The sequence below is a fragment of the Saccostrea echinata genome, unplaced genomic scaffold, assembly GCF_033153115.1.
Source record: "Saccostrea echinata isolate AGI-Se365-2 ecotype Australia unplaced genomic scaffold, CSIRO_AGI_Sech_v1 ptg000009l, whole genome shotgun sequence".
Lineage (NCBI taxonomy): Eukaryota > Metazoa > Mollusca > Bivalvia > Ostreida > Ostreidae > Saccostrea > Saccostrea echinata.
This window is the reverse complement of record NW_026889758.1, coordinates 18565383-18578859: the sequence shown is the minus strand read 5'-3', so window position 1 is coordinate 18578859 and position 13477 is coordinate 18565383. Positions and strand designations below refer to the sequence as shown.

Below are 13477 nucleotides of genomic sequence, written 5' to 3'. Positions count from 1 at the left end.
CTCGTTATCTCGAACTCGAAAGGACCAAGAAAAAACTTCGAGATATCCAAAGATTCAAGATATCAAGGGTAAAATACTTAAAGAATAAGTGGTTGGGACATGCAAAAAACTTCGACATATCCATGGTATTGGAGATATCAGTGTTTGAGATAACAAAGTTCAACTGTATTTACACAAGTTCTGTTGTAAAAATAAAATTCTGTAAACCTTGTGATGTTGTCCTCCAGAGGTTTGATATCTTCCTTAAGGAAGCTGACAGGGCATCCACCATCCCACCAAATGGTGGATCAAATACCATGGCAACCTGGTCATGTGAACAACTGTTCATAAACTTGGTGAATGAATGTGCAGATTTTTCCCCATCAAAGAAATGATGGTTGAACATGTTGTATCTAGCATAGTTATTAGGTCCATATAACTGCATCTAAAATTAGATTTCAGAATTTTATAGTTTTTGAACAATCTTGATTTTGCATAATTAAATAAAAGAAGAATTTAATCATAGATTTTGCAATATATAGACTTACATATCTTGAATCCAAATCCAACAGAAAACTTGTCAGTGTACCATCCTTTTCATTCATTATTGCTTCATGAATTCTGTGCAAAATATTTAGTCGTGTTTTCATAGACATACATGTATTTTTAAAGATGGGCATATTCTATATTTTCTCAGAAATATTGATAAATTAAAAAACCTTACATCCAAGGTAAAGTACTTAACTGAGCCGCTTGGATATTTAGGTTTACATTTCTTTCTTTCTTTTTCTTTCTTTTTTTTTTTGACATGAATGTTGTTAGAAATGAATGATTTCAATGGAAGACATTTATTCTTTGTCTTTCATAATACTTAATCTTACTAGGAACATTGGAATTCAGTGAATAAGTAGGAATGATAAAATACTTTGAATGCTGAAATTGCTACTACCGGCCATTTCAAAATGACGTCTTACAATAAATATATATACATGTATTACTTATCTTTACATACCTTGGTGCTCCTAAACAAATTATATGTGTTTTATGTAGGCTCTTTAATTGCCCCAGGACAAACTTCACTGTCTTCTCAGAAAACAAATATTGCTGGAAAAAAGTGAACAACCATCCAATCTTTATTTATTTCAAACAAATTTTTCTGGGGCACATAGAATTATGGGTATAAAAAAGCAACTTCAACAATCACTGGCAGTCTATTCTAAGCAGACTTGCTTATCTTCAGAATGTTCATTTCTTTTTATGCCCCCTGGATCGAAAAATCCCGTGGGTATATTGTTTTTGTCCTGTCTGTCTGTTTGTTTGTCTGTCTGTCTGTTGTCAACTTTAACCTAGCCCATAACTATTGCGCTGTCAAGGGTAAGGCTTCAATATTTGACATGAGCGTTCAATATGACAAGACCTTTCCACTGGTACAGAAATTTTTGATCATGTGAGCTCAACTGTGACTTTTGACCTACATTTGAAAAACTTTAACATTGGCCATAACTATTGCACTGTAGTCTATGTCCCACTCCAGAACTGTGTTACCATCGGGGGCATAGTGTTTCACAAACACATCTTGTTCTCTTCTTACTTCTTCATCATATCAGTGTGAGTTTTATAGATATATCCAAAGTATTCATAAATGTACAAAAGTATAAAAGTTCATTGATGAGAAATAAATACTCACAGCATAAGTTTTGTTGTTGTCGAGGGGAAGGAAGAGCTTTGATGGTACTTTTAACATGGCTTTGCTAACGTTGCTCAGAATGTCATGCTTGCCATGATCCTTCACCTCACCTGGCAGCAAAAACAAACCACATGTTCGACACATATCTCTCTCCTTCAGAGGTAGCTTTTTAAAACTTAAAAATCTAGGAGGAGAAAAACACTGATTGAAATTAAGGAATATTTCAATAATTCCATCTCTAAATGAACAATTATTTCTTTCAAAAATCCTAATATAATTGAATAGTATTACATCTATGATATACTTTTGATTGAAATATTGTATTCAGTGAACTTTTCCAATTCAATGGCAGTTTGTTGTAAACAGAATTGGTTATTCTTGGAAAGTTGATGCAAGTAACATGTATTTAATTACCTACAGACATATATCATACACAAACCTTTTCCTATACTGCTTGTGCGTAAGCATTAACTCTTCAGATTTACGTCTCATTTTTCGCATTTCTTCGTTTTCCTTTGTGATTTTGTCATCACACCACTTGAAGAAACTACAAGCTTTTCTGTCCCTGAATGCTGAACAAGCAAAGAATCTCCTGCCTTGATCAGAACCACTGTATCGAACAAACATTAGAGCTGGCCCTATATATAAAAATTCTCTTAATTAAACACCAATTATGCCATATACCCCAGTATATGTATTAAATGCAGTTTCACTTTTCTGTGATTTGGTACTGCTCTTTCACAAAAAAAATCCTGCTTTGCCGTGAAAAATCATACTGCTATTCTGCAATTATATTTTTTGCTTTTCCGCGACTTATTTAATATGCACTTTTTTCGTCAACCAGGAAAATTTCTTAACACAACAACTCCTTGTGCATCAGTTGTATCTATGCATACTTTTTCAATGCTGCTCATTAATAAGAAACATCACCATTATTTAAAACATTGAGTTTTTTTTTTATAAGTGTATCCACCATATATTATACAATAGCAACAAACGGTTTGTTTTAGTATGAACAAACAAACCGTTTGTTGCTAAGCACTACCCGTGGCCATTCAAAATTCACAAACAAGAGGTTTCAAATAAGGAGATAACATACAACTTATATAAAACCCAATCGCAGAAAAGCAGTGTAAAGGAATTCGATTGGTTTCCCCCTGATTACCTGTTTGCACCGAGTGGTTTCACCCCAATTCCCTGTTTCCCCTGAGTGGATTCACCCCAAGTAGTTTCCCCAAAACATACAGTGTACTGAATGTTTAAGAAAGCAAAAGTCATATGATCAGTTGTTAATTAATGAACACTGTAATAAATTTAATTCAATAAGTTGCCCATCAATACCAATTAGTTCTTTACAACTAATAGACATGCAAACTTTATTTAAAAACTCATGAAAATAACTTTTTCATCTATTTTTAGATAAGTAAAATAAGTGCATGGTAGTTTAGAAATATATATATATATATTTTCCCCCCCCTCAATCTACATCTTTTTCTGAAATTTTGACAAAGAAGATATACTTCATTTTTAAAAAATGTTAAACTAATCAAATAGGTGCATGACTTTGAACACATCAAAATCTTTCCCTTAGCACACATGGAAAAAGCACAAGCATAGCGCATTAGCAGTTTGTCAAAGCAAACTGCCCAAATCTCTGTGCAAACATTTTAAGCCTATAATTACTAGTTACAGGTATAATCAGGGTAAAAACACTTGTCATGAGGTGAAACCACTCAGAGTGAACATGCCATTGTGGTGAACCCACCTGTTACCATGTGTAGTAGTCATGGAAAAGTAGACAGGGACTGAAATAAAATCACAGAAAAGCAGGACAGCTGTATTAAACACTGTTAAATACAAAAATCAATTCTAATACCACTTTATTACTACTATCATCAAAAAATGGACATGCACGAAGTGCAAAAGAGTAAATAAACAAGAGGCCCATGTGCCACAATGCTCACCTGAGTCAATATGGCCCTGCTGTTCTTCGTCAGCAGATTTCTTCTCCTATATATTCATATGTAAAGCTTTGATCACCTGTTCTAGGCATACCCTACCCCCAGGTGCCATGTTTTGAATGAAATTGAATCTAAACTTTCTGAGGATGCTTCTATATTCATATAACTAATCATGCATGGATTTGCTGTTCTTGAAAACGGACTTTAAAAAATGTCTGCCACCCTAGCCGGCCGGGGGGGGGGGGGGGGGGGGGGGGGGGGGATGGAGGGGGTCATGATTTGAACAAACTTGAATCTACACTACCTGAGGATGCTTCCATATCAATATGACTAATCATGGCTTTGTTGTTCTTGAGAATAAGATTTTTAAAGATATTTCCTATACATGTATATGTTCTTTTGTAAAAGTTTGATCCCCCATTATGGCCCCACCCTACTACTGGTGGATGCCTTGAACAAACTTGAATCTACACTACCCGAGGATGATTCCATTCAAATATGACTAATTGTGGCTTTGTTGTTCTTGAGAAGATTTTTCAAGATTTTTTTTTCTATATACATGTATTCCTATGTAAACTTTGATCCCCCATTGTGGCCCCACCCTACCCCTACCCCCAGGAGTCATGATTTAAACAAATTTGAATCTACACTACCTGAGGATGCTTGCATATCAATATGACTAATCATGGCTTTGTTTTTCTGGAGAAGAAGATTTTTAAAGATTTTTTTCTAAATATTCCTATGTTAAACTTTCATCCCCCCATTGTGGCCCCAACCTACCCCCCGGGGGTCATGATTTGTACAAACCTGAATCTACAATACCTTAGGATGATTCATTATCAATATGAATAATTGTGGCTTTGTTGTTTTGAGAAACAGATTTTTCAAAATTTTCCTATATATTCCTATGCAGAAAATTGATCCCCCATTGTGGCCCCACCCTACCCCTGGGGGTCATGATTCGAACAAACTTGAATCTACACTACCTGAGGATGATTCCATTCAAATGTGACTGACTGTGGCTTTGCTGTTCTTGAGAAAAAGATTTTTAAAGACTTTTTTTTCTATAAATTTCTATGTAAAACTTTGATCCCCCATTGTGGCCCCACCCTATCCCGGGGGGTCATGATTTGTACAAACTTGAATCTACACTACCTGAGGATGATTCCTCATCAATATGACTAATTGTGGCTTTGCTGTTCTTGAGAAAAAGATTTTTAAACATTTTTCCTATATATTCTTATGTAAAATTTTGATGCCCCATTGTGGCCCCACCCCTACCCCCGGAGGTCATGATTTGAACGAAATTGAATCTACACTACCTGAGGATGATTCCACATCAATATGACTAATTGTGACTTTGTTGTTCTTGAGAAGAAGATTTTTAAAGATTTTTCCTACATATTCCTATGTAAAACTTTGATCCCTTATTGTGGCCCCACCCTACCCCTGGGGGTCATGATTTGAACAAATTTGAATCTACACTATGTAAGGAGGGTTTCATATAAGTTTCAACTTTTTCAGCCCAGTGGATCTTGAGAAGAAGATTTTTAAAAGGTACCACCAAATTTTCACTAATTCTTAATTATCTCCCCTTTAAAGAGGGCATGGCTCTTCATTTGAACAATTTGAATCCCCTTTACCAAAGGATGCTTTGTGGCAAGTTTGGTTGAAATTGGCCCAGTAGTTCTGGAGAAGAAGAGTTTACAGACGGACAGACAGACAGACGGACAACAGAAAAAAAAATGTGATCAGAAAAGCTCACTTGAGCTTTCAGCTCAGGTGAGCTAAAAATAAAGGTAAAAGTTATAAATATCTATGAGGAAAAGTTCTATTTCGTTTGACCAAGCTGCAATCTTTTAATACACTCACATACCTAAAAAGGATCTACTAACAATGGATCAGGGATCATTTTCAAGTTGAAGTTTTCATTTGAAATAGCAGTCATAGGTAACCATAATATTTTAGCAATTTTAAAATTGAACCTCTCAGAATCCAGTCCTTTTTTGAACAACTTTTCTTAATCATTTTTTGTTGTTGAAATTTTTAATACCTGCTTTGTTCTTGAGTTCTAGATTCAAATTTAATTAACTATCCCATTTTTGTCACTCTACAGAAGAAGAAAACACTGTAATATGCCGCACATATCACTGGTTGTCACCTGTCTCTAGTTCTAAATTTTACCAGATTGGTTGATCAAATCTACACACCATGTGCACATTGGGGTGCTTCTTCTCCTTCAAGATCGGTGATTACATCAGTATCCGATATTCTAGCTGCCATAATTAGCTGCTGAAATGTAGACGACTGACGAGGAATCAACTCCGTGAACTCGTGTCTCACCTTCCACTGTTTTGGTGTTCAATATTTCATGAAGATTGAACCCGATCAAATAATTACAAAACAAAACACAAAGTTTAGATATAAACCACAGTATTCTTTACATATAAATTTAGGGGTAAATATTGACATTTCAGAGTCAAATAGAAAATATATTTAATTTTTATCAATAAAAAATATATTGTGTCTGAAATTTCGAATTATCTTTCTTGATTGGAACTCTTCAATGTTTGGAATCTCCATGGTTAGCAATACTTCCGCCAACAATTCTACAGAACACACACAAAAATGAGTTTGTTAAATCAGGGAAGAAATGAAATTCGGTTCAATAACTCAGATGGAAAATGTTTATTGGAAAATTGGGTAGAAGAGGTACGTTTAGTTTTATTATTATTTTTTAATGGGATCCCTTTTAAGGTTTAATGTGATTTTCACTGTAATTGTATGATATCCTCAATCCTAACGATAACAAATGGTTGCAAATTAATTCTCATACATTTGTTTAAAGTACACTTACATCTACTCACAGAAATATCTTTTAAGAAATTATACTTTATCAACTAAATCCTTATTTGAACCAAGAACAGTACATACACACCGGCAACACACATAAAGCATAGCATATAGATAGTTTTCAGTAGTCCCAAATTAGCAAGAGTTATTTCCCGTTGGCCGCCATATTGGAGGTCAACATGCTCATATTCCTTCATTATTCAACCAACTTTAACTTTTTATACTGGCTATTGTGAGGTAGGAAGCATTGTTTTTCTGAAAAATATACATTTATTAAAGCTTCCTTTATTTCATAATTTTTATTCTATAAAGATTTTCCCCCAAATATTTCTGCTACACCCTCTTATATTTGGTAAGACAAAGGGGAAAAATTACCAGGATGACCACCAAGATAATTGAAGATGGCGGCCAAGGGAAATAACTCGGAGAGAAAATACGTCATATGAAAACTATCTATAGCATGTATATATATATATATATATATATATATATATATATATATATATATATATATATATATATATATATATATATATAATCTAGTTTTTCATCATTGCTAGTTAACAGTCTCATTTTATTACAGCGACAAGTTGCAGACCTTGATAAAATAGATAAAGATGAAAAAATCACAAGCAGTGCACAGATCTTTCGAGATGGACATGCAGGAATTCTTACAACAGAATTTGATTCCAAGGTTGATAATGTTACTACAGTTCGGCAGTCCTACAAAAAACCAGAGCCTTGTGGTGTGAGGCTTGTAGGTAATAAAATTTTTAAAACTATCTCAGAAAGGTGAAATTTACAAAAATTAAGGCACAGACAAGTACACATGCAATGATATAATGAACATGTCCAGTCCAAAGACTGTTTCTACATTACGTAGCTACTAATAGGTACCTATAGGTATTTAAACCTACTCCAGGTAGCTTATAATTTTTACCTACTTTTTGCTCTACTTACATTTTGTGGTCAAATCAGGAATGGCACAATATAGTGAGCACCAAATTTAATAATACAGTCACACTGATGATGAATACAACAAAAATTTTGGCAAAAAATGATTACTTTCTAACTTATCGATTTTGCATAAAAACTTTATCCAGTTTCATTTCCTGGTACCTTAAAGGATCAGAACTAAGTCTTAATTAAATGACTAACAAATCTGTATCAATTTTAAAACTAATCTTCAAGCATTCTCAGATAAAATGTTTTGGATGATTTTTTATGCTTTTCTTCTCCAAACAAAAAAGTTTTCAAATTAACATCCTGAATTTTTCTTTGCAAATGCACAAGATGATAAACAACAAGTTTGAGTGTTTTAAAGATGTGCAGTAATTATTTCAAAGACAGGTAAAAGTAGGTAGAAGTAGCTACTTCCATAGGTTTAAATACCTAGGCAGCTATTAATAGCTACATAGGTAGAAATAGTGTTTGGACTGGACCTGATGAACATGATTAGGTAGCTCGATCTATTTGTATCATTTTATTTATCCAAGTACATGTACTCATTTCCCATATTATATGTGCTAGGTAATCTGAGTTGCTCTGCTGATCTTAATGACATTTAAAATGTTTGTGGATTTCAAAGACTAAGGTTATATAAAGAAAATATTGTGTTTGGGACTACCAACTCACACAACTAATACTTATTATCCGTGCTATTCAAGATATGGATGTTTTGGGGTTTTTTTTTTGAGATTCCAAACCTCAACTTTTAAAAATGCCTGTCTTTTCCAATTTTTTGAGTGCCATATGGCAGGTGCTAGTAAGTGGGGGTAAATATAACAGTAAAATATGTAGCATGAATTATTATAACTTTTGTATCCCATGCAATTCTTATTTGGTTCCATTAATTAGGGCTGGGAGGATACGCTTTCTTCTTTATTGATACAATATATCATGATATTTTTACCATGATGCAAAATGTATCACATTATTTCATTATTTTTAATTGGTTATAAAATCTTCATTTGTATTGAAATAATATTTCTAAACAAATAAGAATAATTTATTCATAGCTGTATATCCATTGTAAAACAAATTTATCAAATGTGGTGTTTATTATGTATTTTGTATGAATATTTATAATTTTAACATTTACTTTATATTCTAAACCCAAACTTTAAGTAAAACAAAGAAAAAATAAGTATGAAATTTTGTTTTCCATATCAATATGCACATTGTCTTTACACATAGAATCGATATTTAATATCAATATTTCGATTGTATCATCCCAGCCCTATTCCATTTACATTCAATTCATTAAGAATTATCATTTCCTAGACAAATTCATCTTTATAACTGGTTATATGTTGTCAAGTAAATTGTTTAAATTGATTATTTTTAGGTAAAAAGGAAGAATTACAGAAACTTATGCTTCTAGAAAAAGTTGGGTATGTTAATCTCATTGTAATATATTATTTTATCAAAAAGTCATTATGCAACATTTCCATGACTACAGTGAAAATATTGTGATAATGATAAAATATACCATGTTGCACTAGATTTTTTTTTTGTTAACACCATGATGAATTTATCTTTCTTTGTCATCAGGAGAGAAGTATTTGCAGATGAACTCATTCCACCCCAGCCAGAACCTACAGATTTCAGATCAATAACAATGAAAGACTTCAATAAACCAGATTTTGTCAGCAAAAAGCCAGTTCCCACAAAGGTACTACTTGTACTATCAAAATTAATTTTTATTAGATACATACACTGCGCACTTTGTATAACAACCTGCATTTAATGCTTTTGTAAGCATTAATTATATGTACTGAAGTATTTGGTAAAATAGTCAAGTATTAATTGGTGCATATACAGTATTTAACTCCATTTGGATACATCTTATAATTTTGTATCCCCCAATTTTGGACTTGTCTGAGTGATGTGACCATTCCACTCCACTAAACCAGCTTACTTTACTGGGACTGAAACAATTATAGCAGGGTTTATTTGACCCTTTTTGGTAAAGGGTCCTGTACCCTTTCAATCTGGAATTTTAAAATCGAAATTTAGAAATATGCTGCTAGGCGCTGTCTCATATTTAGTTAAACTGTTAAATAAAAAGTTAGATTGAAGGCTTATCCTCTATTCACATCCTTATGAATCATCAAAATCTCAATTTTTTTTTCTAATATAAAAAGCACTCAGTCTGAAAAATTCAATCTGCTTGTAATTTGGGAATTTTTACCTAAATTTTGGGGAAAATAGAGCAAATTTTCAATTGGGACAGGGTCCTTTTACCTGACCTAGGTGCAAGGGTTAATTATTTAGCTCTGTAAATGCACTTTTAAGAGTCTGTGATTTGCGAGTATGATGGGAACCTGTACTTGTTAATGTTAAGTATATACAGAGGATTTTTTTCCCCACCAGACACATGATTACAGAAAAGATCAGCCTGTCACATTCTGGTCAGAACACAAAGATGTTATTCATGTGAGTATAAACTAACTTATTGTTAACGAAGTTACATATTAATGCCAGTATTACATGTATCTTCTCTTTAAAATATGAGATTGCATATCTAATTTTGTTGATAAATTGTAGGGAGTCTCACAACTCAAAACTGGAGACACGCCTTTCAGGAAAAATGATGCTTTCAGTAAACCTATAGGTGAATATTGGAATGAACCCGCACCGCATGAACTGGAAGATTACCCTAAAATGTGAAAAAAATATTACCCTTTATAGAAAAACTATTGAATCATCATGCATGATATATTAGACCTTGATCTGTTTATATAATTGTATGTTGATAAAAAATATCAGTTCTTGGAATGTATCAGAGGAAGAAAAATTCAGTTTAAACAAATTAACACATTTTTCTCATGTGTTTTTGTACAGTGTAATATAACGTTATGTGTGGTAATGTATAAACACAATTTATGATGATTATCATATTACTTGTACAATATACTATGAATTACAATTTCACCATTGTATTTATGCTGTTGTTGATACTTGCTGCATATAATATTTCACTATACACAAGTCAAGTTTTATGTTTTGTTTTTGTTTTTAATCAAAATTTGAAAATAATTGAAAATGTAAAATCTGCCTCTGTAATATACAATACGACATATATGCAGCATACTGTAGAAGCAGAAATTTAAGCGAGGATTCAATTTTGTCATTTTTAGCAAGGTTGTCGAGGTCGCTAAAATTTAATATCACTAACAATTCATTCCACATCGGAGGTTACCCCTATCTAGTTATCTTTCCATGTACATACAAAATCACTAAACTTAATTCTCCCTAAAATTAAATACCGACTTTTTAGGAAAAATTGCTAAAGAAAAAGGGCATATAAGGTGAGGCCAATCCCCCACTCTGAGACAATATATTTCTCAATTTTCAAAATTCACAAAAAAGTTGTATTTTTCTGAAATTATGTTGTCAGTAATGTCATCATAAACACATTTGGTTCATTTATTTTATTTAACGACTTATTAATTGATAATTTGTTTTTAAAGTTGACAGTTTAGCATATTTAATGGAAAATGGGTATAATAGAGCCATAAAAAATGATTTTTGAACATGAATGGTCAAGTCTCCATTCTTCATTAACATTTATAGCTGGAAAAGTATATGTAAGATCTATTTCATGTTTCAAAAATGGAGTCTGAACCCATTCTATATGAAAATTGAACGTTCCTGAAAAAATTATACGCTTCAACAAACTCTATTTAAATTACACTAAAGATGTAGACTTCGTAGCATAGTGGTTAACACGTTTAGTCTTGCCGCTAATTGTGATCTTTGGAGGGCATTCAAATTATGCATGAAGCTTTTTTTCCTTGTTTTTTTTTCTTTTCACTTACTTAAAAAAAATGAGCAAAAAATAAAGTATCAATAATTTATTTAATAAAATACAGGAAGCAAATGTGTTAAAGATGACACTGACAGTACAAATTTTTGAAAAAACAAACTTTCAGAACTCAGAAATGTCTTTTTTCAGAGTGGGGGATTGTCCTTGCCTTGTACGCCTCAATTCTTTACATCTCGGTATATGTATTTCTTTTCAGTATGTATTTACACTAGACAAAATTGCTAACGCACCACTTATTATTCTTATTTGTGAATTGATCATTTTCCTGATTGGTATTAATATATAAAATATGCCAAGTTTTCCAAAACAGTTGGATTGACAAATGTTTTGGTGTCATGTCAAGACCCTTAAAGGACCTTCTTGTCCGAAAACCAATTTCCCGACGTGCACTGCGCACAGTTTTTGCCAAGATATGAAGTTGGTGATTACCGATGGTGGTCCGTGAGGTTGTGACAGAAGCAGTCTCCAACTTAAAAATCAAATGATATACCCTGATTGACTACCATATCACTTAGTAGTCATCCAGTGCCTTGGTGTCTCTACCAAATCCACCCAACTTCCGGTTGCCCCAATTTTGTGGAACAATCTTGAAGTTATTGTGTGGTGCTTACTTAATGCCGTTGCTATCTATTGTAAACATTTTTATGATTGTTTATTCATTTTCAACAATTTTTCATCAAAGAAATGCATAATCTTTTAATTGTTTTAGTTTTTCACGAATTTCTTCAAAGGAACCCCCTGTAGACACCATACTGGCTGCCTTAGCGCGCTCTTCTACAGTCAAATGCCGCATACGGTGTAACTTTTTTCCTGAGTTTTTAATTAGTACAAACATAAAGAACACAACCACAAAGAAAAATATTGAAATTTATTCCACCAAAAAAGTATGGATATAATTGTAATTTTTTCTATGAAGTGGTTACGCTTCAGTTAACATTGTTGTTATTTATCAGTTAAAACATTTAAATGTCTCATTTTTTATTAAAGTAACATAATTATATATCAAAAACATCATAAACAAGTTTTGAAAAGAAAAATGTTAATTTATTTAGGTGGTGCGTTAGCAATTTTGTCTAGTGTATATGTTGTCACTATGAATATGTATGCAACATTATCAGGAAGAAAAATCTTAATAATTGAAATAAAGCTCACAGACTTATACTCTAACTTTATTTGAAGATAAATCCTGCATTTGAAATATTCAGAATCTTTATTACCATTCTGGCCATTTCTTAAAGCATTTAAGGATATCCGATCCTCAGCCAGGAAGGATAACTCTTAAAGGACAAGATAGGCTAAGACCCCTTTTTGGCCCCTAGTTTGGGGTGTCTTTTAGAATGATACACCAGTTTATCAATTAAAAACCTGTTGTCACCCCTGCCACAAAATGAGTATTGTTTCTAAGTTATGGGATACACAGAGGTCACAAGAAGGTCAGAAAATACATCAATTTCCGAATTTTCTCACTTTTATGCAATTTTTCATCGATCTTACAGCACATTTTGGATCAGAAAACATAGAGCACAAGCTTGCCTATCTACCAAATTGATATATTTCGTACGCAAGCATCAGATGCATCTTATGTTTAAAAATCTCAGGTAGGCAAGCTTGTGCTCTATATTTCCCGAAGTGAAAAGTATCTCGAATTTGACAAAATCCTGCCAGAATTGAGGAAATTCGGGAAAATGTATCATTTCTGCACCCTCTTGTGGCCTCCGTGTAAGCTTTGAATCAAAATTAGTGCTGGTTTTAAAACAAGCATCATTTTAAGTTTTTAACTACAAACTATCACAACTTTAACTGTGTTCTGATTTTAACATCAAATAAGGGGCCAGATTCGGCCATTACCATACCTTGTCCTTTATTATTTTATTAAACAAGAGGACCATGGACCACATCGCTCACCTGAGTAACTTGCCATGCAGTTCTTTACCAGATTTCCCCCCCTTGTAATACCTATTGTGGCCCCGCCCTTCCCCCGGGGTCATGATTTGAAAAAATTACAATCTACACTACCCCAGGATGCTTCCACATAAGTTTCAGCTTTTCTGGCCCAGTGGTTCTTGAGAAGAAGATTTTTAAAAAATTTTCTTATATATTTCAATGTAAAACTTGGATTCCCTATTGTGGCCCCGTCCTACACCCTGGGGTCCTGATTTGAACAAT

General features: G+C 33.0%; 2 protein-coding genes across 2 annotated transcripts in view; one reads left to right on the top strand and one right to left on the bottom strand.

The window, feature by feature from the left end:
• Positions 1-5935, bottom strand: part of LOC133181951 (general transcription and DNA repair factor IIH helicase subunit XPD-like) — a 33563-nt gene extending 27628 nt beyond the window's left edge. The window contains exons 1-6 of the mRNA XM_061316606.1: positions 5838-5935; positions 2106-2304; positions 1667-1850; positions 992-1083; positions 528-600; positions 208-424 (exon numbers count right to left, since the gene is read on the bottom strand). Coding sequence (XP_061172590.1) covers positions 208-424; positions 528-600; positions 992-1083; positions 1667-1850; positions 2106-2304; positions 5838-5910 — 838 coding nt within the window. The 5' untranslated portion in view covers positions 5911-5935. The remainder of the gene's footprint in view (positions 1-207; positions 425-527; positions 601-991; positions 1084-1666; positions 1851-2105; positions 2305-5837) is intronic.
• Positions 5936-6201: 266 nt separating this feature from the next.
• LOC133183414 (sperm-associated antigen 8-like) lies at positions 6202-10489 on the top strand. Its single transcript, XM_061318377.1, has 6 exons — positions 6202-6339; positions 7064-7241; positions 8828-8873; positions 9034-9154; positions 9856-9918; positions 10030-10489. Exons 1-6 carry the CDS (start codon positions 6256-6258, stop codon positions 10150-10152), a joined length of 615 nt encoding a protein of 204 aa, XP_061174361.1. The 5' UTR covers positions 6202-6255; the 3' UTR covers positions 10153-10489.
• Positions 10490-13477: the final 2988 nt, after the last annotated feature.

Coding starts and splice junctions, on each gene's coding strand:
- LOC133183414 (XM_061318377.1), top strand. CDS start 6,256: ATGAGTTTGTTAAATCAGGGAAGAAATGAAATTCGGTTCAATAACTCA. Junction 7,242..8,827: donor TTGTGGTGTGAGGCTTGTAG/GTAATAAAATTT, acceptor GATTATTTTTAG/GTAAAAAGGAAGAATTACAG. Junction 8,874..9,033: donor ATGCTTCTAGAAAAAGTTGG/GTATGTTAATCT, acceptor CTTTGTCATCAG/GAGAGAAGTATTTGCAGATG.